General features: G+C 48.0%; 1 protein-coding gene across 3 annotated transcripts in view; it reads left to right on the top strand.

Annotated features, from left to right (window-relative positions):
• Nucleotides 1-26,183, top strand: part of SUSD3 (sushi domain containing 3) — a 69,429-nt gene that overhangs the window by 13,258 nt on the left and 29,988 nt on the right. The window contains exons 2-3 of one of the 3 annotated variants that reach the window (XM_072044388.1): nt 11,961-12,030; nt 15,773-15,852. In XM_072044388.1, coding sequence (XP_071900489.1) covers nt 15,813-15,852 — 40 coding nt within the window. In that variant the 5' untranslated portion in view covers nt 11,961-12,030; nt 15,773-15,812. Of the gene's footprint in view, nt 1-11,960; nt 12,031-15,772; nt 15,853-23,295; nt 23,493-26,183 lie in introns of those variants that run through there. The other 2 variants (XM_072044389.1, XM_072044390.1) reach the window with 2 other exon arrangements.

The following is a 26,183-nucleotide window of genomic DNA, read 5'->3' as shown; positions in this document are numbered from 1 at the left end:
CATTTGGAGAGAGAGAAAATATAGTAGAGCACTGAAAATGAGGAATATGTGTTTATGTTCATTATAAACATCTTTACAGAGGGAACAAAGTAATTACTGTGCCAGAGCACATTGGTGCTGTGTCAGTGCCAGTCCCCCTTCTCTGCAAGTGGTGGATTTGGGAGAACACCTGGATTCAGAAGGAAACAGTTTTCTTGCCTGTAAGCGAAGATTTTTTTTCAGCTCTTTTCAGGGATTGAAGTATGGAAGTACTTCCTAGGTGTCTTGAAAAAAATCTAATGCTGTACAAGAGACACTTGGAAGTGCTTTTAACCACACAAATGTCTTAGATATGGATTCCTTTGTAACCTCTGTGAGAGTTACAGTGTGCCATGCCAGCGGCCAGGGGAGGCAGTGCTGCTGCCAGCCTCAAGGGGACTGCTGAAAACTTGTGACATGGACTCTTTTTAAGCAGCTACCCAATGTGCTATATTCAAGTGGATCTATTATTTTTTCCATCTTTAATTTCTTCCTCTCTTTCTGTTGTTGTTTCACACAGTTTGCTTTCTTTTATTCTATGTCAAGGCCTGGTTTAGACAAATGCACCTTTATTTAACAGACTGTCATTCAAGTGCCACCGGCTACTGTGGGCTCTGTTCTCCTGCTTCAGCAGTCTCGTGCTTGAGCCAGGTAATGCAAAGCAGAGGGGGCGATTCTCGATGCTGCAGTGTGGAGCACTTGCCACGGTTCCCCACACACAGTGTTGTGGGGAGGAGGCTGTGGAGCCCCAGACATTTGTAACCTTCCCACTCTGACCCCAGTTACTACACTCAGCGTGGCGCTGGCATTTGGCAGGGGCTGGGAGGTGCCACCTTGGTGACTCCTGCATGCAGCTGGCCAGGAGGCAGCCAGTGTGTTGGTATGAGGGGAGAGGACAAAACCCAGCCCCTTTTGATGTTCTGCTGTGTGTGAGGTGTGGGGCACACCTTGGAAGTCGTCTCTATCTCTTGTGCCAGCCGACTGCAGCAGCAGGCTGTGTCACTTGTTTTCATGTTTCTGTCCCAGACTGCTTGTGGCTGGGGCAAGGAATATTCTCCCTCTTCAGCATCTTGTGCTGTTTGGACTGTCTTGATCAATAGTAATGCGTCAGTGCTTTCCTGGCCGGTGCTGTTTTCTTTGTTCAGTGCCCTTAACAAGCTGGAAGAAGAAATATTAACCAATATCAGCTTCGGGCATTCTTGAAGTTGATGTTAGACGGGTGTTTGTGTATCCTTCAAGCACTGCCCTTTCTAAGTGAGCAAATTGATGATGTTGCAGAGCTTCTAGCAATTATATTTGAATATACCACGTAGGGACTGTGACAAATTCATTGCATGAACTGAGAAGGGCAAAAGGTTAAAATAAAAAGGGCTTAATGATGCATTGCAATAAGACATTTAAACTGCACTGGGGGTCTGCAGGACTGTGAAAAATGCTGAGCATTCACCCCGAAAAGATCTTTCTTTGTAAAGAAGGACAGTGAGCAGCTCCTTAGCTGGTATAAATAGATGGATTTAGCTACAGCTCTGTTAATTTTTGTTGAGGATCTGACTATTTACCTCTGTTTGATTTTGAAGCATGAGATAATTTCTGCCTCCTGTCAAGCCCCGTATAATCAGGGATTTCCAGCGTGGCTTTAGCTGTCTCTAAATGTACAGGAGACTTGAGCCATTGTTCAGTTTCATGGTACTGTTTCCTCCTTGCAGCGAAGTTTATGAGGCTCCTTGCTCTTGTGGCTGCAGTACAAGCTGAAGCAAGGGAAGGGCACAGCCAGGAGAGCCCCGGCTGGCAGAGCAGGAGCCTCTGACCCTACCTTACAGTGTGTGCTGGCAGCTGCCTGCACGCTAGGGGGGTTTGCTCCCTGCAAAGAAATTAACTAGGATTTATTTTTCTCCTAAAATAATGTGAAACTCCTCCCAGGCTTCTGGCTCCAGGCCAGATTGCTTTGTGCTGGGGAAGGCTAGGGGTGAGCAGATCAGATCAGCTCAGAGCAGGGACCCAGGGCAGTGCTGGAGGCAGCGTGGTTCGAGGCTGCTGTTCCTCCCGTCCTGCACAGGCTGTGACTGGGGCAGTCACAGTCCCGAGGCATCCCGTCAGCTTCAGGTCAGTCACACGAGGCAGGAACTTTGCGGTCGTGCTGTGAGCTGTGGCTCGGCACTCCCAAACCCTGTGCTCTGCTCTTGCGTCCGTTGTGGCTGCCAGCAGTGCAGAGCTGGAGGAAAAAAAAAAAAGAAAAAAACAAAAAAAAGGAAGAAAAAACGTTATTTAATCTCATAGAAAATGCTGACTGATGTGATAGATAATTCTGCATCATTTAATCTGTTTGGGTGTTAGTTGTTTCTTGCTCAGACTGGTGTCAAGCTGCCAAAACGGCACAAGGCAAGGGAAGCTGGCGGCGTGCTGCCCATGTGGTGGAAACCGGCCTGCGCTGCGCTGAGCTTCGTGTTGCCTGCACTTGTGGGGGGTGGGAATGGGGGTACCTGGGCAGGATAAAATATATTTTCCAAAATGATCACTTTGTTAAGCATGTTTTGAAGGTTAATGTTTGTTTTATGGCACTTGTGGTGTTTGCATCAGAAGGCTGGAGTTAAAGAAATGCTTTGGAGCCTCTGTTTGCATGTCCCTGGGTGGTGGGAAAGACCCGAGGGTGCTGCCCTGCTGGGTCTGGAGGTGAACTGAGCTACAGCACTCACAGCTTGTGCAGCCCGGGAAGGTGGCAAAAAGCAATGTCAAGAAAAGAGGTATTTTAGTTCAGATTGGCACCTGGCACAGGAAAAGTCGTTACTCACTTCTCTTCAGGGAGTCTGAGCGAGGCCTCCCAGAATGAGAGACTGGGGCGGCTTCGGGAACTGTCACCAGTTTCAGATGCGGGCTTCTTGGGGACGTGTATCCCCTCAGGAGAATGGGGCTCAGCCAGCAGGCCGAGACCTCCAACGTGGAGCTCTGGGGTAAATGGAGCCAAAGCTGAGCCGAGCTCAGACAGCCCCAATGCGCTTGTAGGGCTTGTAGGGGTGTGTGGCTGCAGCGAGGAAAAGCCGACCTTGTGAGAGACTTGTTCTTCACCTTCACAAAGAAGTGAAGCTTCAGCTTTAAATTGTGAATAGCAATTGGAAAGGAAATGTCCTTGTGGGTTTGGCCAGGCCCATGGGGCTACCACAGGGATGGAAGCAGGGGGTCACTTTGTTGTCTTAGTCTCCCCACTGGAGAAGTGCAGGAGCTGGAGGTGGAGTGGTGGTGGGAGCAGGTGTCCCCATCCTGCTGTCCCCACCTTGCTGTCCCCTCTGAGCCACCTTGGGACCAGGCTGAAAGGAAGGAGGAGAAGCCCTGGTGCAGATGGAGACACTCAGCCAGAGCCCTCTTGCCCCAGGGAAGCAACAATGATCCAGGAACATCTCTGGTTGTGACAAAAATGAGATCTTCTTCTTCCCCATTTCTACAAATGGTATTAAGCCCTGCTGTCATTACTAAGCACGTGCTGCCTTCCCTGGCAGCGCTGCCCGTCTCTCATCAGATTTATCAGATTTCTGTTCTTTGACTGCAAATAGCTCTTCAGTTAATTTTCTCTCTAATTTCCACCAGCAGACAACCAGACGCTACATTATTATGCAATAGCTACTTTTTTTTTTTTTTTTTTTTTTTTTTGCCTGAGAGATGATTTTTGTGTCAAATCTGTGTCATATTAGCACCTCTTCCTTGGTTTCCAAAGTCAGCGCAAGGCTCAGCAGGCTGATGTTTTACTCTAGGTCTGTAAGGGAGCAATCCCTTAGAGGCAGCATACTAATGCTTTCCTCTTTTCTTAGAGATTACTTCCCGTTGCCGTTTTGAAGGGATAAAGCAAATCCGATGTGCCTCTCGTGAAAGTTCCTAAGGCAGACACTGGTATCACATGGGTGCAATCCCCTTCTTAGCTACGCAGAACCAAATCCCCAGGGACTTGCTTGCCACGGGGCTTTGCACTCGCACGTGTGCTGGCTTCGGTACCCAAATGTTACCCCGTGCTGTGCCTTGCCATCAGCTCGCCCAGAGCTGGCAGGTGTTCCACCAAGGGAATGGCATTTTTTTGAAATCAAGACCAATTACTTGATATTGGAGCGAGTTGTTTGTGTGTCACCTTTGGCTTTGTAATTATTCCTGTGTCTTTGTCAGGATTAAAACAATAGAAAGCAACCCTGCAAAAGCAAAGTAAAACTTGTAAGAATTAATGATTCTCATGTGAAAGGATGTAAAAAAAAAATAAAAAAATCTGTATCTTAACATTGGAACAATACTTTGGTTAAGAATTTCTGACAAAATTGAAACTAGTTTTCACCTGGAGGAAAGCATTAGCCAGACATGGGAGTTGGACAAGTTCTGGGGAGGTGAAGCCAGGACCTGGCAACAGCAAGTGTCAGGCTGGCAGCTGCTGCCTGTGAGAGCCAGAGCGCTGGTTCAGGTGGTAAATGCTATGGCTCTGGTGCCTCTTCCAGAGAAAATGCCCTGAAGTTTTCTCCAGAAGCATGCACAAGACATGGTGACTCTTGCAGTCTTTCCCTGACTCAGAGCCAGCAGGACTGTCAGTGTCTGAAGGCAATACGACACTGGCGTAAACTGAGCTTGGTTTTTCTTATGGATAATCAATCTAATTATTATCTGTAGAATCTCAGGCTGGATACACATTTTTGAAGTGTATTGGTTCAAGAGACCAGAAAGCTGATTTGTTCTCTAAAAATATAAAAATTGACATTTCTTGTCAGCCAGTGTCAAAATGGTTTATAAAGGGACAAGCTGGGGTTCTTGGTATGACAAGATGACAACTTTCCTCTATATGGCTATTATAAAAGTGCTCTGCAACTGAATTTCAGTGGAAAACCAAGGTTGGTAGAGGTTATCTGCATTTGCTTTGGAAATATAATATCGTTTTAAAGGGTGTCTGAATTTATATGGAGACCTGCATTTGTGGAGGAGAATATTGGCACCTCACTGTTTAGGGTTCATAGTGTCCTCATTTCTAATTCAAGGCAACGCAAAAAGCTATTTTCAATTTCAGTAGCAAATGTATGAAAACTGACATTAATGCTTTTAAAGTGGTGCTCAAAACCCATAGAAATTGGAATCCAGGAAAACAAACAGTGAATAATATGGCTTAGCAACAGCCTCACAGGTAGCAGTGACATACGGCACCGCGCCGCAGGAGCACGGTGGCAGGGGACTGTAAATATCTCAGTGGAGGTATTAGCACCCTAGCTCACACAGGGCAGGATCAATACTCACAATAAAACTCTGAGCATGAGAGAGAGGGGATTGTTTTAGCCATAAAACTGTAACACCTGTGTGAGCATTTGAATAAGGGTTCTCCAGGACTGTTTTTTTTGCTGCAGGTCTCCTTGAGCTGGCGAGGGGTTGAAGAGGCAGGACTGGACTGACCCCAAACAGCGAGCGAGCACAGCTGGCAGCAGCGGCTGGGCTGCCCTGGCAGAGGAGGAGGGCTTGCTCACACACAAGTCCTGCAGCTCAGTGCTTGGTTGCAGCTTTCAGCAGTGACACTATCACCACAATGCCCTTCATACAGTGTGTTAATAGGGGAATACAAAAGCATGCTCTGTAAGGCTGGAAGGGAGCATTCTTGTCACCCACCTAACAAATGTCATCAGGCTTCCTTTAGTTACTCTTTTAGAAAAACATCCACTTCTGATGTATAAAGTGCTGGAGGTTGCAAATTCACAGCTGCATTTAGGAAAATCCCCCTCGGCCATCCCCATCAATGTGTGTGCCGTCTTTGTAGCATCACGCTGTGTGTGCTCAGCTTGGCTGCTAATGCTGTAGCTGGTTAGTCCAAGGAGCCAAAAAATGTTTAGTCGCCGACCTTAGGTATTTATAACTGCCCATGAAGTAATCCCATTACTCTTCCTCCAGCAAATCTATGAGATTTTTTTTGGTGTGATATTTCCACCATGCTTCCCTGAGCCCTTCCCAAACTGGTAGTCTGCCTCTCCTGTCAACACCAGCACTAGGCATGACGCTTCAGAAGCTGGCAAACCTGTGCCAGGTACAGAAATAGGAGGATTTTCCAGCTGTTTCTTGATATTTCTGTCTCATAGCCAGTGTTCATCTTTGTGGCCCCATGCAGCACTGGGAGTACCAGACCAGGTGTTTCTGTTTCGACTCTGCAGCCCTCCTCAGCCCCGACTTGCTGCAGTCCTCTGGCCTCCTGCAGATTTGGTGCACATTTGGTGCACATTTGTTGCTTTGCTGTGTCAAAATGCCTGCTGTCAGTCTGCAGCCAGCTTACCAAGGGAGCTGTATTTCTCTGCTGTTAGCTGCTCTCCTGTCTTTGTGTCCTTAGTACGCTTTGCCTGCAATGATTTTCTATTTTATTGCAGGTCATCAGTATCCATATTAAATAGTTGGATGTCCAGCACCAGTCACCACAGGAATGCAATAGGAATGGGGACGGGCCGACAATGATCCCTTGGTTAGAGTTTGAAGGCTGTCAGTCTGCCAGCCATTAATCCATGTTAATCCTTTGGAAAGGAGGATTGAGACTCAGCACGGCTCACTCCAAGAGAGGGGTCAGGGGGAATCAGCATGCTTTAACTTCTGCACGTTGACTTCCTGCCTCTAATTGATTTGTCTTCATTTGTGAATGTCCCTGTAGAAGCAGGCTCCTGAGCAAAGTATCATACTTGGTACTCGGTCTGGAGTCGCTGGGGTAGGCTGGGTCCAAGAGAGGACAAATGGGGGGACTGAGTGTAGTGTTGGAAGCTGAGCAGGAGAAGGCTGTTTGGATAAACTTTTGGGTTTGTATTTGTTTCCGTTTATCTGAGGGTGTTCTCGTGTACTTGTTCTCGCTATTGACACGTGGAGCAACCAAGTAAGTTACCCCAGATTCATAGATGGATTGCTGTAAAGCTCAGTTGATCCCAGATTTGTAGAGGTGCTTACATTTGTAGCTCCTCTGTAATAAGAATTAGGTACTTAAATAGGAATAAGGCATCCAAACACCTTCACATAGCTAAGCCAAAATTCTTGCCCTTGTCTACAGAGGGAAGACTTTGGAACTGTAAAAAGTCAAACCTGTTCCCATATCCCAAGACAATATCTCAACCATTTGATCTACGGGCACTTCAGGGGCAAACTATTACAGGCATGAGACACTGGCACACTGACTTAGAAGAAGAGGCTTCAAACTAAAAAGAAAAAAAAAAAAGAGAGAGGAAAAAAAATCCTATAATCAATAAATCTTTGTTTGTTTAAAAATAACCCCTAGAACTGCATCCCGTAACAAATTACAAAAGAGCAAAAGAATGGATGACTCATTTTCTTGTCACTTAGTGTTTTTTTTTTGTTGTTTTGTTTTGTTTTTTTACATAGTCTTGAGCTCCAGGAAGCATTATGTACCAGTATTGACTTCAGAGGAGTTTAGGAGTTCCTCAGTGCTCTGTTCTGGAGTACAAACTGTAACATGGCATGCTTCTTTCATTTCTAACTTGTTCAGCTGACCAGAAATCTAACTTTTGTTTAAAGTGCAAAGTGAAATTTTAGCTTTTAGACTATGTACCAAGCACTGAGTGCTTCTGTGGGACCCACCAGAGGCATCTCCAATGTTGTCCTGAAAGACCTCTGACTCAGGGAAATATTTGGTACGTGTTATTGATGTTGTCCATTGCACTCGTTTGCCCATGTTAACTGAAATAATAGTTTCAGCCTGTGCCAGAAGAACTGCATTCTCACAAGGGAGACAAAGACAGGTCTATAGATAGATAGGTACATATAGATAGATAGAGCTGATGCACTAAAGTGTTTTGGGAAGATCAGCAAGTTGCTGAGCACGGTGCTCTAATGCCTGATATAAACCACTGCCATGCTGAGCAGATGCAGCCACCTAGAAAAAGCAGGGAGTTAAATTGCTCAGCATCTGTGGGGAGGGAAGGGAACCTGAGAGGTTCAGAGAGTTCTCCCTTGTTCTCCCTGTGCAGTGAAGATTTGTGAAATGGAAAACAGCTTTAAAATGCATTCTGAGGTGGTTCTGCTCTTTTCTGGGCCCTCTTCTGAATTCCCGTGTTGAAAACACAAATACAAAAGTCAGCAAACCCCAAGATGGCAAGCTGGATAATACAAATGTGTGAGGGAAAGATCTGTAGGCATGAGTTAGGGTCCCATTGTATTACCCGCTGTGTGGGAACCGAGAGCCTTTGCCTGGAAGGGTTTGTGTTCTGCATAGACAAGATAGCAAGCGAGAAGGCAAACCGGGACAAAAGGAGGCACATTAGTCTTTGTCCCTTGCCATTTCCCTGATATTATCATGTTATTTAGGACTTGGAGCTTGACAATTGGAGCATCTGCAACGCCATCTGACTGGGAGTTTTCCCAAGTGCTCCGGCTTCCTGCAGCTCGGAGGGAACCTCGCTTCCAGGGTTAGGCAGGAGCTTCAGGCTGAGTCAGACACGGCACGGGAAGAACCATTTGCTCTTATCCCAACTAAAAACCTGCACTTTGAGGCAAGTGAGAATGTACATCACAGCGGTACATTCATGTACACTGTGGATACATAAACTCTGCTTTTTGGTTTGTTGTTGCTGGTTTTGTTTGTTTGTTTTTAAGAAAGAAAGAAAAAGGAAACAAAACCTGAAATGAAGCTGGCCAGAGGTGTGTGCAGGCGATGCTCAGCTGAATGGCCCTGTTCTCTTTGTTGTTGCCTCCTCACCTGTGCTGGGAGCAGGCTGTGCCCCTGCCTGGGAGCACAGCACATCATGCGATCTGTAGAGATGGTGTGATAAGCCTTGCCCAAGCATGTCTCTAATATTCAATATTCAATCAAACAGTGGACTTTGTGCCTCCTGCTGCTAAAAGCCAGCCACCTGGGGCCCGGGGGAGGCACCCGGTGTCTGAGGCTCCATTACAAGGACCTGGAAGGATTATTGGCACGAGGAGGGTGATCCAGAGGGCCATCCACGGCCTGAATGTCCCGTGTCAGCCCCAGGAGCTTCCCTTCGTCTCTTGTTCTTGCACAGGGAATCCAGGAAAGGCAGAGCCAGCCCAAAGGAGAGCAGAGGGGGTGGATCAGCCAAGATGATGACAGGACACTTTTATTTATAGCCTAACTAAACCAGTGAGAAGGAGCTGTTTGGTGTGTGAAAGGGGAGGGAAATCACACTCCCCCTTCTCAGCCCCTTCGTGTGGAGCAGTGACAGCTCAGATTTGGCTTTGCAGAGGTTACCTGTCCCCTGCCTGTTCCTGGTTTCCTCAGGAGACGGGTACCTCCAAGTCTCCCAAGGAAAACACATAGCAAAGCCTTGCTTCAAAAGTGCCATTTGCTACTTCAGCCTGCTACTTGTACAATTTTTTTTTTTATTCTCCTTCTCACCCTGCCTGCCAATTGTGCTTTATTGCAGTGATTTGGAAATGAACTCCTTAATCTTTCACATTGTTAGGAGAATGATGGTAACTTCACTTCCCACTTCGCAGAGAGCAAGAGAAAAATGATTACTGCGCTATAATGTGATACCTGCTAAATAGGGGCCAGAGCAGACTCCTGTCAGCGAGAATTGCTCCTCTTGAACTGCGTGGGATGGGGAGGCTGAGGCTTTCTTGGCTGTTTTGTTACTTTCTGATAAGCTTGTTAATATCTAAAACTATCACTAGTAAAATGCTTGCAGTAAAAGCCACAGATTATGAGTGCTAATCATAAGGTGAGGCAGTATTCAGAGCAAGCAGGGCTTCTCTAGGCACAAAGACAACCTGTGCCTGCCAGTGGGGCTGTGCGGGGCTCCTAAAGAAAGTGCTGGGAAAGGTAAATAATGGGAGCTGCTGTAATGCAGGGATGTCGGTTGCTGGAGTGATGACATACCAGCTGCAAGGAAAGGCAGCGATTCTGTAAGATACAAGAAAACGTCCTCATTTACTCGGTCTCTCCACCTCCAACTTAATCTGCTGCCAATTGAAATTCCTGACATGAGCTATAGATAAGTTTCTAGATAACTGCCTCAGTGCTGGTAGGGGAATAGACACGAATCTTAAGGAACAAATGAGAGCAAATAAAACGTTTAGGAAGAAACTTTGTCATTCGTGCCTTCATCCCATGTAGCTGGAAGTGGCTGAGTACACCACGATGCTCTTGGGGATGTTACTTTCTTTGGAAGGCAGTCAATTGCCTGCCTTCACCTTCAGCAATTTCTTCTGCTGCTTTCTGAGAAACCTGCCGGAGCATGCCAGCATCTCTGCAGTGTTTGCAGGTTCATTAACAGAACGAAAGGAAGGCTGCTTTATAGGCAGAGACATCTCGTGTGCCAGAGCACTCTGGCTATGGGATATACTGGTTAAAAGGCACTGCTTGCTAGTAGCATTGTGTGATCGTGTCACTGATTTCCCTCACTGGGTGCCTTTGGACAAAGCAGCTCTCCGAACAGGCATGGGAGGTGGTGGCCATCCTATGGCAACGTAAATCACTGGGCAGTTCATTTGGGGTTACACAAACCAGAAAGGAAACTTGGTGGGAGGTGAGGGATCCTTGGAGGGCCATACTGAAAGGGCAAACAGCCTGCAGGTGCTGAGCTGCCAGGCTGCGAAACAGCAGGTAAGTGGGATGCAGGCACGGGGAGCTTGCCTGTAGTGTCTGTTTCAGTATTTGTTCCAGCACTCACTGCTTGGTGATCTTTAAGGGTTGGATTGGCTACACTTCTGGGTGCTGGATTCGGTGCTCACCCTGTCTGAAGGCAGGACTGGAGATCTCTCGTGATCCCTCACAGCCTGAAAGAGTCTCCAGTTCTGCAATGGCTGGTAATTTAACCTTGGTAATGTTTGGTGTCACTCGGGTTTAATTAGGTTCAGGATCAGAGTTAGAGCAGAAGGAGAGGAAGAATAATAAGTGCTGCTTTGCTCGGTCTCCTAATGCATGGGCTATTAGCTGTCGGCTGGTGGTTTGTTGCCAATGTTATGTGTATGCCAAAATAGCATAACTTAGGTTGTTTTGCTTTAAAAACCTTACTTGGGAGAGTATCCAGCTGAGGCTCCTGTATCACAATTGTCTTTGGTTTCCATATGGGAGACCAAAATGTCAGGATGGAGATGGCATTATTGACTCTGCAAGTGAAGTTATCTTGGTTTTAGAATAATAACAGAAGACAAACCTATGCATAAAACACAAAATCAGTGTCATGCTGCAGGAGGTGCAGGGTCAGTCCAGCAAGTTGCCTTGGTAATTCTACCTGCATCTCTCAGTGGGTGTACAGAGGATGTGAGAGCATGTGTGGTAGTTTGGGCTGGAAGCCTATTCCACACCTAACAAATCTTTGAGGCTTGGACTGTCCCTGAGAGCCACAGGGCCAGCAGCAGGAACCGCAATGTGCAGCAATCAGCTGCACTTACAGATTTCACCTTTTATTCCCTGTCTTCTCTAAGAGTGAGAGTCTCTTTTCTATGAACTCAGGGCGACAGACATAAGGGAGTCACCTTGAAAGAACAAACCTAGCAGGAAATAAAGAAACTTCTCATTTATTTAAATAAGGAGTAAAAGCCAGAGGGTGCTGTGTGTGGCTGGAGCTGAGTGGTCTTCTGTTGTACACTGTGCTACATCAAATCTAGGAGAGATTTTATGGCTCTGAACACTGGAGGTGACTGTAGTCCACAGAAAAGCAATGTTTATGGCATCTAAATACTGCTGGGAAATTGTCAAGCTCTGTCCTGAATCTGGGACTTCACAGGGAAGGATTTCTGCAGGACTGGGTCTGTAGCTGTGTAGAACCCAGTGTGCTGGGGTATTGCCCCAAGCAATTCTCTGCGAAAATCCCCCTAAAGCAATATCATATGGGGTCTCCTTTAAATTCCATTTCTTTTAGTTTTTCAAGTGCACGCAGTAAACAAGCGTGGCGGAACTGCGTTGGTGTGCAGAGTGCCTGCAGTGCTCTTTCCTCTGGTGAGCAAGAAAAATGTTTCCAAATCTCCTGTTTTGTTCCCGCATGTTCCAGATGTGCCATCCTGCCACTCCTGGGGCTCCACAGAAACTGGGCTGAATGCAAAAACTCCCACAGAACTTGGGTAAATATATTTCTCCTTTGTTTTACCATAATGAATTAGTTAAAATCAAGAGAGCTCTTCTGGGGGAAATACTCACTTTATGTTCTACTTAGTTTTAAAATACGAAATCATCTCTCAGTTCTCTCCCGTTTATTGTTTCTTACAAATGTAGAACAGCCTCTTACAGAACATCCGTGCTGCAGTCTGAGGGAATTTGCTTTTATGCTATTTAAAAACCAAGCAAGCACAAACTGCCACAATATTTATGCACTTAATCTAAATGGGAGATTTGCATGTGATGATGCAATGTGAATTTTTATGTGTGTGCATCTATATCTATAGAAAATTATTTTTTATCCAGTTCTAATCATAGTATTTCAAGCATATAGGAGTGGGTCTGTTACTGATGTAAAAGCTAAAATTACAAAAATAAGCTGCCTGATTAGATCTGGGATTTAGACTGAACCTCCTGGTCTAGAGAGGCTTTGCTGGTAAGGTCTCTGATATGGCAGAAGTGTGATTCCTAGCCCAGGGTGATGGTCTGGCAAGTAAGCAGACTCTGTTTCTTTCCTATCTCTAAGCAACTCTAAGGTTTGCAACTTAGGTGCTTGTGCTGCACTAAATTTTGTGCCAAGTATTGAAGATAGAGATTAAGACTGCACAGGAACTTGCACCGACAGCGTTAATGCCAGAGGCAAGGAGACGGCCGGGCTGCAGCCCCTTTCCCTCTGGCCTGACTCTGTCTCACTGTTGCAAAGCTGGTGTCCTGCTTGCACTCAGCACTTGGCGTTCATGTAATGTGGTGGAGCTGCAATATCTTGAGCGCTGAGAGCATCAGTAGCCAACAAAACATCCCGGCTCCCAGAGTGCATGCACAGCTGCTGTGCACTCGGACAAGATCCTTGCGTGGCAGCAGTAGGTGCTAATGCAGCTGTACATGATACTAAAATTGACATTGTTTTGTGTTTTCTTGGAAACACTGTCAGTCCCTTCTGTGCCTTATTTGAGCTACGCTTAGCTACAAAGAAAGACCCCTTTGGCTGCTGATGTACCCAGGTCAGCGTCTGCTTTCCCTCAGCTCTGCTGTGCTACTGTGGCGATGGGGATCTTGCTGCTGGCTCTGCCCAAACCCACCCGCTAAGGGCTGAGTATGCTGAGGTGGCTGAAGTTTACTTCTGTTATGGCTGAAAAAGCTCTTTCAGAGTCTTTTTTTTTTTTTTTTTTTTAATAAGAAAACTACAACAAATAAATATTTTCCCGAGGAATAAGTGAATAAATGTTTCTACGATCACTTTTCCAATACAAGGAGGAGTGATGCCCTGAAACTGCTCCATGAACTTCCTCAGTTGCTGACATGTTCCCTTCCCTGAATTCTTCATGTGATCATACATACCCTCTCCATTTTTAGGTTATGCTTTACTTCCATTAGTCTGCAGTTTTCCAGCTTTTCTTTTTGGATATTGGAAGGTGACTTTAAAACAAAGAAACACCGCTGAACTCAAATGGGTCTAGAATCGTGGTCACATAATTTTGGATTTGTAGCAAATTATTTCTTCTGCTTTAACTTTCTAACCTCAATGGCAGCACAAAGTCAAGTACTTCTCACAACTCTTTTCAGATTATGTTTGTTCCCATTTATGCAGCTAGGTTAAATATAAGCCAGATTAGGGATGGGGAGAGATGGGGATCTCAGCCTGTGATCGTAATTCATCCTGCAATGAAGCCACTGCCAGTCAGCAGTTCTCCCTCCTGATCTCTTATGGGCCAGCACCAGAGGAGACAACATATGGTACCATTAGGCACCACGTATGTTGTTGGCTGAAGAGTACACTGGGATTTTATCCATGCCCAGCAACCACCATGAATTTTTCTGTGTTACTCATGTAGCAGCACAGGGTGGCACTGAAGGTGACGGTGTTGTGATGGGCACTGCAGTGAACTGGCTCCTGCCCAGAGCAATGTGCTGGGGGATTTTGCCAGCTGAATGCAACCCACAATACAACAGAACTTAGCAAACACATGCAGAAATAAAAAGCAAGCTTAGGAGTCTCAAAGTTTTGCGATCTTGGCCTTAGTAATTTTAAACCATATCTTTTGGATTTGAGTTCTCATGTGGATTTGGAACCATTCAGGTTTTTGAACTCTCGCAAGCTTGATTGTTCATACATTTTTCCAGCCAGGTTATTGCTCACTAGATTCCCGATTTGTGAGAGCAGGTCCACCTGTGTGAGCCCCAGCAATCAATTTGTTGGGAAGGATGAACCCATACGGTGTTTCCACAAACTTTGTTGTTGTAAGGGCTCAGTCTGTGGACAAGAAGTACTCCGTGGCAAGAAATTCTGGCTACAGTGGGAATTGTGTGCAGGGTCTCGGCACATAAAACTTCAGCTTTGTCAGTCATGTGTCTACAGGATGAAAGAAAGATGAATGTGCTACTTTGGCTGTACATGCTTTTTAAATGGAAAGTTTGTCATTTTGACTTGGTAGCTCAAAATGTGTCCAGTTCTTGGTATTTTTAGGACGTATTCATGTACCAGTCAAGTGTGGACAGTCTCCAAAGATAGGACACAGTTTTACTGCCTTTTCACTTAATGGAGCATATTAAATACTAAAGCAAAACAGACAACCAAAAAAATGATGTGTTCCAGCAGCCAAATTGCTGGCTGTGCTTGGAAAACTCTCTTGCAATTTTAATATACCATAGATTAAAGTTATTTGTAATCTAATTTAAGCATGTGCAAATAATTTCTTTTAAAATCCCAAACTGTACACGGGAGTGCTTCTCTCACTTTCTATTTTTTTTTGTTTGTTTGTTTGTTTTGTTTTGTTTTGTTTTAAATCTATTCTCCCTCATTTAAATAGTTACTAAAGCTAGTCATGTTATTAGTCACTAATAATGGATTTTGTGTGTGTGTCAATTAAGCTACAGTACCAGTTAACAAACATCCAATAACATACTCTGGATTGCAGTTTACTGGAAAGGCTTTTGTACAACTTCAAGAACACAGCACATATTTACAGAGAGCTTCACAGAGCTTGACTGTCTGGGGAAACCCTCACAAGCAGGAGCAGCAGCATCTGCCCACTGTGGCCAGCCGAACTCAGTGCTTTTCAAATTCAGGAAAATATTTTTATATTTGTTTGTGTGCTTTGCTATTCAACCAGCTCCAGCTGGCAGTGACCTCTGTAGCAGAGTGTGGTTGGCTTGAACCACAATGTAGGAAATGAATCGGCAAACCATGCACAATTTCACATATTTATTCCTTCTTTTCTCTGCCTATGTGGCCGAGAGACGGGGATCCTGCAGTCAGTGGGGCGATGCAGTTTCACACGTCCGAGCACTTGACAGCTGTGTCGCCTGGTGTCCCCGGTCACTGAGGAGCATTGTCACTTGCGCACTGGCACTCATTTTCATTTTTCTGGTGTTGCCTGAAATATAACTTCTACTCCTTCCTGCCGGCTCTGTCTTTTTTGACAACAGCAATTATTTTTGACAACAACATTATTTCTTAACCATTTCAGAGCCTTGAGATGTCTGGCATGGAAGAAATGTTCCTGCCGGCTAAGCATTTTACCAGGATGGCCTGCCTGCCTCCTGGGGTGGGGGGGGAAGTTCTGCAGACAAGTTCAGCATTTGCTTTATTATCCAATGTTATTAGCTTTAAGTGTGTGTGTGTGTGTATACATATGTATATATATGACTTTTCATGTTTTAGCTGATGCTGTTCACTATTTTCTCTCTCATGTGCTCCTGTCCTCCCAGTCTTTCAGGTTGGCCATATGAGATCCTGTGGGCATCCACCATGACTGCAGTCAAGAACACTACGCAAGTCAAGAACAAAGGTGAGTTTTCTACTGCTGCTTTCCTTGAAACTCGAGAACATTTCCCTGGAGGCTATGGACAAGCTTCTCCAAGCCTTTTTGCCTTTTTCAGGTTTTAAAATTTCTTTACTATTTCATTCATGCCTGCGTTATGGCTTGCAGATGACATTATATTGCTCTGGTGTAAGCATGTACCATTTGACTCTTGGGGCTGCAGGAATCAACTTAGGCAGCTGTGATCAGAGGGCAAAGAAGCTTGCTGACCATGCACAAGGGATCTCATGTGGCTGCTAACGAACTCATAACTCGAGCTTTCTCCTGACAAATGGGTTATATCTCCTGGCTGCCTCTCTACATCACACTCTAGCTGAGAACTGGGAAACATTTGGAATTTAAGACTGCAATGAATCTATCATTTGTAAAAAGAGGTGCAGCCCAATGTGAGCTTTTGCAAGGCCTGGTACACACTGGAAAGCCCCCAGTATTCCCCCAAATTTTCCAGATCAAGGTCAGTAGTTCATTTAGTCATGGGACTGCAGGATGCCTCGTGGGGTTTCTATGCTGGCTGAGGCAGGATACCTCATTTATTTATGCCCAGGGAGTTGCTCCTAGTTTCTTTTGCTGTCTCTGCCTGTTTGTGTGAGAATGGAGCTGTTGGTGAGCTGTAGCCAAAGCCCAGCAATTCTGAGTAAACCGAAGTAAGCTGGTTTGGTGATATCACTTGTAGAATGAAATATGTTGTGTGAACTGAGCTCCTGATAGACTTGTGTCTGAAAGATTGCAGTTCTTTTTTATTAGAGGGAAGATACTTCTTGGTTGAATTAGATGGACTTGAGACCAGCTTACTGATTAGCACTTGTTAATATCATTTAATAAACAGGTAACTCTAACAGCGCACATCACTAATAGAAGAGGTTTTTGCTTCAGGCCAAATATTTAAGCTCTAGCTCTCCTGTTCATGCCCTTACAAGGTAGGCTCTAACAAATGGTTCTTACAGAAAACTGCCTGCATAAAGCTGCCTGCATAAAGTGTAACTGTATTTTATACAGAGTAATAAATGGAGAGTGAGTGGATCCACTTGACTTACTCCAGCCACCAGCAAATGTATAGCTTGCACTTTCAGAAGTTGCTGACATATCTCTTCATAACTTGTGTCGGGAATATATTTTCTTCATGGCTGTACTCATTAAAAATAAGCACCCGAGGTTTCACAGAGAATCGAGGTACAAAGACTGAGTGGATACAATGAAGTAAAGGTACTAATTATGGGAGGTAAGTCAGCAGGATTTGGAGCGCTGCCAGATCACACAATGTGTTTTGGATGACTGTAACTCCAGGGGTTAGTTTGTGGTGGGAAAATAAAATTAGCATAAATATCCTAATAATTACTTTCCTTGTCTGTGAAATCAGATTGACAAGTCCTGTGGGGAGAAATAACTCCTGTAACGAGTCTGCAAAGGTGATGACTGCTGCACTTGTTCTTGCTGGTATAAATTTGGACTTTCAGGTATACATTGTGTCTGTCCTGGCTATTTTTGTTGTGAAGAGAAAAAACAGGATGTAGAGGTGTGCATTTAGTTTCAATTTAAACAAAATATGTACACTCAGGAATGCATTTCATGCCTTTGCTTAGAAGCCTTCTTGGTGAAAAATGTGCGTGTTGAAGATGCACAGGCTCAAATTCAGCTGTGATCTGAAGCCAAACTCTTGCTGACTTGAATATTTTTTCATTTATATGTAATAGGGGTGAGCTTTCCCCATCTTCTGGGGGATAATTTAAAAATTATCACTCGAACCTTGGGTTTATTCATGGGCCTGTCAGCTTTCTCTGCTTTGTGTGCTTTAAAACAGACCATGTCACTCCTGTTGATAACACTGCGACCCTATATAAAAACTGTCTGTGGCATGGGACTCAATATCTGGCTGGCCTCGCGCACAGTGCCTTGCAACTTCTCCATCATAATAAACCCCATCATAATAAACAAATGCTCGTGTGCTCTCAGCCCCGAGGCAGGAGGGGCAGCAGCTGAGGAACAAGCACCCTCTTTGGGGGGGTTAATGCAGAAAGCCAAGCCCCGTTCTGAATATTGATCACAAGGTGTCTCTAAGCAAGGTCACTGATTTCTTCTGCCTGTTTTTGGTAGCCCACGAGGAGGGAAGGGGTCATCCTCACTGAGAAACAAACCTTTCTGCCCCTTGCTCAGAGAATTCTGCTACTTCTTGGTAATGCCAGGGCGCTGGGAGATGTGTTTCAGCAGAAAGCTGCTTTTGTTTAAAATCAACAGCTCTCTGATTTTCACAGCAGATAACTTGCCAAGAGCTCTAGATCTTAAGTGGAGAGGAAAATCCCACTGCTTGCTTGCATTTTTATTCCTCCATATAATCCCCCTACTTAATGCCCCACAGCATCTTTTCTTCTAAACTAGCTTCTGATTTTTGGAACTGTTTTCATATTTAGATCCTAAATGTAAGAATAAAAAAATACGTATATCCTATTTGTTAGGGTAAGCCTCCCTCTTGCCCTCTCAGCCTGAGTGCCCCGATATCTGGATACCCAATGGTTTTTGATATGTTTCAGGCAAGGGTTCCTGGTGTGAGTTTAGCTCCATTCGAAACCTGAAGGGAGTGAAAATAATTCTCTTCTTCAGTGTCCAACTTCCAGTAGCTGGGAGGGGGACAACCTGAAATTCACCCACTTCTTCTTCAGCTTCTGCCTGCTGCATCCCCCAGGCATGGTGTCTGCGGGCCTCCTATCTGCCCTGCAGGTACCACGCTCCTCGGCTCGGCTCAGCCCTTCCTCAGATAACTGCCATCAGCTCCCAGCAGACGGACCCTGCTTGTGGTGAGCCCCTGCGGTTTTCTTATCCCTCGTCAAGGCACCATCGCATCCCCTGCAACCTGCTGTCAGGCAGTATTTTGTGGACCGTCCTCTGACTTCTCTGTCCTGCTGGAAACCTGGAAGTGTCACACAGACACTTTTTTTGTTCTTTTCCTTTTGAGCGAGCCACTTGCTTTCTGTCTCTTCTTTCCCAGTTCCTCCAAGAATTCCCCATTATTTATTTCCTTTTACTTTGTGTGTGTTTATTCCAATACCATGCCTCTTAAAACCATCTCTACAGGCTCAAATGCTGGTTTGGGGGCTTAAATGGAGAATGTGGAGGCTCGTAACAGCTGAGGCTGGTTTGCAGTGTGCTCATGCACATTCATAGCAGGGCTCGGGGCTGCTGAGCCCCGTGGTGCTGTGCAGTGTGCATGTTTGTGATGGGGGGATTTGCATGTTCTTACCATTTATTTTGTTTCCTGATTCCTAGGCTCAGCACAAACAATTTAAATGGGAAAATAAAAAGCAAATAAAGATAATTCTATTATAATTTTAAGAAACTGAGCTGGGAAAGAAAGTGTGACATCTGCCAGATTACCACAGGCACCAAATCCCAAACTAAACATGAACGTGTAAGGCCATGTCTGCTTAACTGTCACTGCGCTGATTAGCACCGAACAATGCTCGAGGAGAGGGCTTGCGTGCGAGAGCACCCAGTAACGTTTTATCTTGTATTGAAGACACAAATGGCTGTTCTCAGAATGTTTGTTTTTCCAAGCTACTGGCAAAACTGCATGTATATAGACGCCACTTGGCCTGCTGCACTGTGTTTATTCTTTTCTGTTGCAGAGGGAACAAAACCCTCCTCTCTTCACATTAACTCACCATTTTCAGGCAGTGCTTCGGTGGGATAAACGCAGCTGCATGTTGCTGTGCTTTCCCCACCCCGTGTCACTGCCCCATACCTAGCAGCAGCAGAGGGAGATACAAGGTACTGATCTACAGCCCCATCCTGAGTCCAGCACCTCTCCAACATCTGCCCACATCTCCCAGGGAGAAGCGCAGGGTTCCTGGGCAGAAGGAAGGTAGAGCTTTGGGTGCAGTCTGTGAGCGGTCCCCTGGCTGTCAGCCCGGTGCTGGTGGCAGCCCAGGAGCAGGTGGAGGAGCTGTGACAGCTTGGCCTAGAGTTTGGCCCAGGCACGCAGCTTGGCCCGTGGCACAAGTGATGCTGCAGGTCCCCGTGTGCTGTCTTACTTGCTTGGAGTTCCCTTGATCACCCCTCTCTGCTGTGAAAAGCAGCTCTGTATCTCCCATCTTTAATCACTTCTCTGTTAGGGCTACATCCTTTCCTGTTATGCCCTAGCTACTTGCAGTCCTTTGAGAAGAGGTTTTGCTGAAAGCCCTTCTATGAAAATCCAGATAGAAAATCTCAGCTAGATATTCCCTATATCCTGTCCTGTCGGCTTCTTTAAACATCCCCAGAGGATTTTTGAGATACAATTTAATTCCATTTGTAAAAGTCATGTTGACTCTTCCCCAGTATATTAAATGTATTCATGTTTCTACTGATTTTATTTGCTAAAACATTTCCTACTATCATGCTGATGCAGATTTTGGGCTTACCAGCCAATAGCTTCTGAGGCCTCATCTGAAGGAAATCCTTCTGAAAAGCTGGTGTTATGTGCTCTATTTCAGGCCTTAGCTAATTGGGAAGATTTTAAGTGAAATGTTATGCATCAGGCTTAAAAATTAATGTGCCTGCTTCATCTTGATTTTTTTTTGGCCACTTGATGAATGCCTTCTGCTGTCGTTCTTTGCCTATGTGGTCCACAGCATCATCTACTATCTACAGACCACCTTGTGCGTCCCTTTAAAGAGGGATTCTGGCTTCCCTCCTTGTTTTCATCACGAGTAAGCAAAGAATTAATTTATCTTTTCTGCTATGACCCTATCTTCTCTGAGTGCTTCTTTCATATCCTGATCAAAGACCCCACAGGCTCTCTGGCAGAATTTCTGCTTGTAGGGCACTTGAGGAGAAATTTACTACTCATTTTGATGCTTTCTGCAAATTGCTCTTCTACTCTTTGACCTGCTTTTTGTGCCGTTCACATTTAGTCTGCTGGATTTTCTACTCTTCCCATTCAAAGGCAACTTCAGATTTTCAAAAGGACACCTACCTGCTCCTAATAACCCTCTCCCTCCAGCTTTTCCTTTCTGATCCTTCTCAAGTCCCGTCTAAGACGGCGTGCCCTGTGCCTCCAGCCCCGTGGCCGTGAGCAACCTCCTCTCCGCCGGGGAGGATCTGCCCCTCGTGGCTCCTCCTCAGAGGCTGTTTTCTAGCAGGGCCTCTGCTTTGCTTCCCCTTTTTGGGCTGAGTACAACAGCGCTGAATTGCCTGGCTCCTGCTGCTCTTGCAAATGTGGCAGATCTCGAGCACGTTGTGGTCTGCAGCAGAGGCTCAGGGGTGACGCTTTGAGGCAGGCTGTGTGCTCAGGGCTGCTGCTGCTCCCGGAGGAGGAGCCACCTCCCTTGGCAGGGGCACGCCACTGATTCAGAAGCACCCTGGGGCCACTTCTTACAACCTAGCAGATGATTTCATTGCCATTTGAAAAGGTCTAGACTTTCTTTCAGGAATCTAATTGCTGAGCCTGAGGTGGATTTCCAGCAATAACACCTGTGCATGTGGTATCTGGTTAGAACAGAAACCTGTGGCTGAGAGCCACTGGCCTTCCTTTAGAGAGGCACAGAACAAGCAACGCCTCCTACTCAAAGTTTCTGAGCAAGGGAGACAAAGCCCGGTTTTGCTGCCTCAGGGATGAGGGTCTGATGCTCAGCAGGAACCAGGCAGCTTCTGCAGTAAAAAGGGAGGAGGAGGAGGTGCAGGGGGCTGGCTGCGGGGGAGGAAGGTGCCAGAGCTCAGCCTGCTGCTGCAGGAGGGCTGGGGAACTGGCACGGGGCACAGGACATGATTTTTAAGTCCCTGCAGCGGGGCTCTGCAGCCTGGGGCTACGTGGGCAGCGAGGCCACAGGGAGTGTTGCTTCAGCAGTCTTGTGCCCTTGGCAGCCTTGAGCCAGCCCTAATAACTGGGATTAGAAAATGGTGCCTTAGGGCAGCTTAGTGAAATCCAGCAGTCAAACAGCCCCTACACAAAGGCAACAAGTGTCTAGTTGGGCTGCGTGGCCTCCAGTGGTGCTGAAGGCTAAGTAAGGGGTCTGCCATAGAAAAACTGGGCTTCAGCATGGAAGCTTTCATGACTTCTAAGTTGCGCTTTCCATGCTCTTCCTTCTTTCCCCCCTAATTTCCTGTATGCATTCCCATTATACTGATGAGATTTGTCACTAAATTGAAGGCATATTGGCATGGGAGGGGTGGCACTCAAAGTGCAATCACGTTGCCGTTGTTCAGAGGTGGATGGCAACACCTTGCTTGGGCAAAACTCCCTTTTATTACAGCTGGACTTTAAGCATTACAGAAATTGGGTCAGTGTAATCGGCCACCACCTCCACTGAAATCAGCAGCAAGACTTGTGCTGGTGGCAGCACGAGCTGTCACCTCACAGGTGGCTCCAGCCATGGCCCTAGGGCTGCCCTGTGCTGGGGGCTCGCCCAGCAGGCGTTTCAGGACCTGCCTCCCTGCGGGGCAAAGCTTTGCTTTCCGTTATGAAGAAAGACTGGCTGCCCGTAGGAGGGGAGAAGGGTTCACATTCTGCTTTGGCACTTGCTTCTGGAGGTGTGTGTAGCAGGAGGTCTGGCTTGTAACACGGTAACGCGGTGTGTGCGACCTCGCCATAGCAGCTGTCGGAGCGGTGACTGGAGGACAAAATCGCTGAGGCACTCGCCTGCCTTCGGTGTTCCTCTGGCTTCAAGGACAGGATGGAGTGGACTGTGGGAGCTATCGCTCCTGGGGCCTTCAAGTGGATTTTGGAGTATTTGGCATTAGTGCAAATGCAGACCTCATTTGTAAGCTGCAGAATTTTCAAAAAAAAAAAAAGAAAAAAAAAGCCACACTTTTTTTCCTAGAGCATGACTATTACTTTTAAAACCTGTGTTTTGGTTGTAGAGCTGGAAATAGCAGCCCTCCGTATCCGCAGCACGGAGGAAGGGGCGCCGTGCCCGGGCACAGCACAGCCGTGGCACCCGTGGGTTCGGTCCCTCGCTGCTTGCGCTGCCAGCAGAGCCTCGGATCTCCCTCAGCCTGTCTGGGCTCGGTGCGTATTGGAATTTCATCTCCCCAGTCTGCTCCTGCAGACTTTTTCTTTTTTTTTAATTCATGTGGAAAAAAAATAATAATGAGAGGGTAAAATAAGCAGAGCGAGAGCGAGCATCAATAGCCCCAGCCCGTAGGCTCAGCGCCTTCCTGCAGAGCTCCCGCAGCAGGGCCCCGCTCAGCTCCCGGCGCTGCCGCAGGGCCCCGGGCAGGGGCAGCACCCAGGGGTGCTGGGCGGGGGCTGAGCCCCGCTCCCTGCCCCGAGCCTCAGGGCCACGGCCGGGAGCGCTGGCACAGCCCCGCGGGGGCCGACTTTGGGGTCAGATGGCGGTGACCTGGGGGTGGCTGTGTGTCACCCCGGGCCTCACCCCGCCTTCCTCCTCCTCCTCCTCCCCGGGGCGGGGCGGGCTGCCCGCGGCTCCCCCGGGACACCGCCTCCCCCCGGCCCGGCCCCGGCGGCGGAGGCGGGCACGGCTGCACCTGCCGGCACGGCTCGGCTCGGCTCGGCTCGGCTCAGCACGGCTCGGCACAGCTCAGCCCAGCCATGCCGGCAGCCACGGCGCCGGGCCCGGAGGTGCCGCGGAGCGCTGCGCCCGGCCGGGACGGCGGCGGCCCCCCCCGCGGCTACACAGGTAGGGAGGGATGCGGCCGGGCCCTCCTTTAGGGCACGGGGCGGGACCCCTGAGGGGGGTTTGGGGTCTCCTGTCCCGCCCCCGAGGCTGCGGGACCCCCGTCGAGGGGCTGCGGCTGCCCCAGGTGTGGGCTCCCCTCGGCCGCCCCCTCCCCGCGGCACCCCCCGAGCCCCGGGGGCACCCCGGGGGGCGGCGAGGCCCCCGCCGTGCTCGCAGGGGGCTCGGAGCTGGGCAGGAGCGGGGAGCTTGGTGGGGCCGGCAGCTCGGAGCTGGGCAGCAGCCGGGGGAGCTGGCGGGGCGCGGAGCTCGCTCGGCGGAGCACGGCCCCGGGGGGCGGCTCGGCACGGGGCGCGCTGCCGGCAGCTGCCGGCCCCCGGCACAGCCAGCGGCGGGCAACGGCCCGGGGAGAAAATGGAGCCCCGGGCGCTCCGCTGGAACGGGGCGATGCAGCCAGGGCTGCAATGGGAAATGAACCAAAGCTCTCCGGCTTCCTCTTCTCCCCCCTCCACCCCGGTTTCGTTGCTCAACTTGGGCAGGGGAGCGCGTTTCCAGAGCTCCTTGGCCGGGCTGGGAGCGGTGAACTTGCTGCCGATTGGGCTCTGGCCCTAGCGCAGGTGGGACGCGCCCGCTGCACCTGGGCTGTCCCCTCTGCAGCTTTCAGGGGCTGGGGGGCACAGGGGGGTCCTGCTGCCCGCGGCGGTGCTGGGTCGGGCTCCAGCAGCTGCCTGCTCGCTGCCCCGGCGAGCCCTGAAGCTGGCAAGGTAAAGCCAGAGGAGGCTGCCGGAGCTGTGCGCCGCGCTGCTCGCCCAGCCTGTCCCTGCCTGCTGCAGCCTGCGGTGTGGGCAGTTCCCTGCCTTCAGCACCGGCAGCGCTCAGCACTTCTCGAGCCCCGGGACCTCATCCCCCTGCAGCCCGGCCCCCCCACGCCCACCTCGCTGGGGTCGAGTTCACCCCCGCGGTCCCGGCGGGCTTTATCGATGACCCGGTTTTTATGATGCTGATGGAAACGAGCAAACGCGTCCGGGCTGGTGGTGTAGCGATGCTTTAAATTGCACCCGCTGAGTGTGCCTAACTGCGCCTTTCATTTGCGTTTAATAGCGCGGTTCGTTTTTAAAAACAGGGAACAGCTTCTGGGAGCGTCCCTCAGAATTAACAACTCAAACTCAGGCGTGGACACTGTTTCTCTAATTTTTGCTAATTATTGGCTTTTTTGCTTGTGTAAAATGACGTGTGTTGGGCTCCGTTTAGTTGTCGTGTCAAACTGTCCCCTCGGGCTGGGCTGTGCCGCCAGGCAAGATGGGTCAGAAGGGGCACGTCCCATGTGCTCAGCCTTTCCTCTTCCTGAGTGGGATAATCTTGCCCCTTTTACCTGTGGCAAAACTTCCAGAAGTGTGGGATCGACCAAAAAATCCCAGCATGCAGACTGGCATCTCAGCCTCGGTTAATGCCTTGGATGCCCACAAACCTGACTCCTGGGTCAAGCCGGATCGCTGTGCTTCACAGCCAGCAAGTACAGGCATTTTTCACCATCTGTATTTTTGAAGTCAGAACAAGAGAATGTGGTGTTATGCTTGTTGTAGTACATCTAAGGAGATGTTTCTTCCTGTACTGAAGAACCTGATTATTTAGGCTTTGTGTGGAGAGGCTGAAAGGGAGAAACCTATTTTCAGGCCAGGGCTAGCTAGGGGCAGTCCTCCTGCCATGTTCCCAACCAGCACAGCTCTCACTGTCCTTCCCAAACCACCTGCAACAGTGATGTGGACCAGGAGTTATTATTAGTGGGTGCCAGATCAGAGTCAAAAGGGGCTGGACAGGACCATGGCACAGATACATCTGCATGTAAGTCCACATCGATTGCGGGGCCAGCAAAGATGCTTGCAGCAGGCACTTTTCCCAGACCCACCACTGCCATGCTCCCCGCAAGCTCCCTCACAGCCTCTTTGCCCACTGCTGTGGAGTCTGTTCTGCCCTTCCCCATCCACACAGGTTTCACCTTGTCTGGATATCAGTTTGTTGCTACAAGTGTACTGAGCAAGCCGGATGTGCTGCTGTTAAATCTGAGTGGTTTGGATACCTAAAATTATGGCTACTTGGTGTATAATTTTTAATTAAACTCTTGCTCAGGATGCTTAATTTAAAATGTGATGTGTTGTTTATGCAGTAGCATTTGCAGAAGTGACCTCCAGAGAGAGCTGATGACAACTGTTATGCAGCACCTTTCATTTATTGTGTTGTTATTGGTGATCATTTTTCTTTGCTGCTTTGATTGAGTAAAATTTCTGGCCCTGGCCTGCGGAGTGCTAATAAGTCTCATGGATAAACTCCTTTGCGTGCTCCTTGTGCAGGGGATGAACGAAAGCATTGCAAGATTTCCATTTGAATCAATATATGAATGAGAGGGAAGTTAAATTCATTGCACAGCCTGATGCATTTAACACTTAGGGTCTGACAGCTTCCTGCAACGCAGTTGTGACATTCAGGCATGCTCTGCTCTTCCTGCTCCTGCCTGCCTGCTGGGGGCTGGCGTCTCTCTCCCACTGTCCCTACTGGACTGAACCCAGGGGGACCGCTGCCACCCTTTGCTGGGGAAGGTTCAGCAGGGCATTGCAAAGCAAGCAGTGAGCTCAGCTTCATTTCCACCTCCCGGTCACAACCAAGCAACAGCTGTGGCTGCAGGTGGGTGCTGGGACG

Source organism: Anas platyrhynchos, chromosome 13 (genome assembly GCF_047663525.1).
Source record: "Anas platyrhynchos isolate ZD024472 breed Pekin duck chromosome 13, IASCAAS_PekinDuck_T2T, whole genome shotgun sequence".
In the NCBI taxonomy this organism is placed as follows: Eukaryota; Metazoa; Chordata; class Aves; order Anseriformes; family Anatidae; genus Anas; species Anas platyrhynchos.
This window is presented reverse-complemented; position numbering and strand designations above follow the sequence as displayed.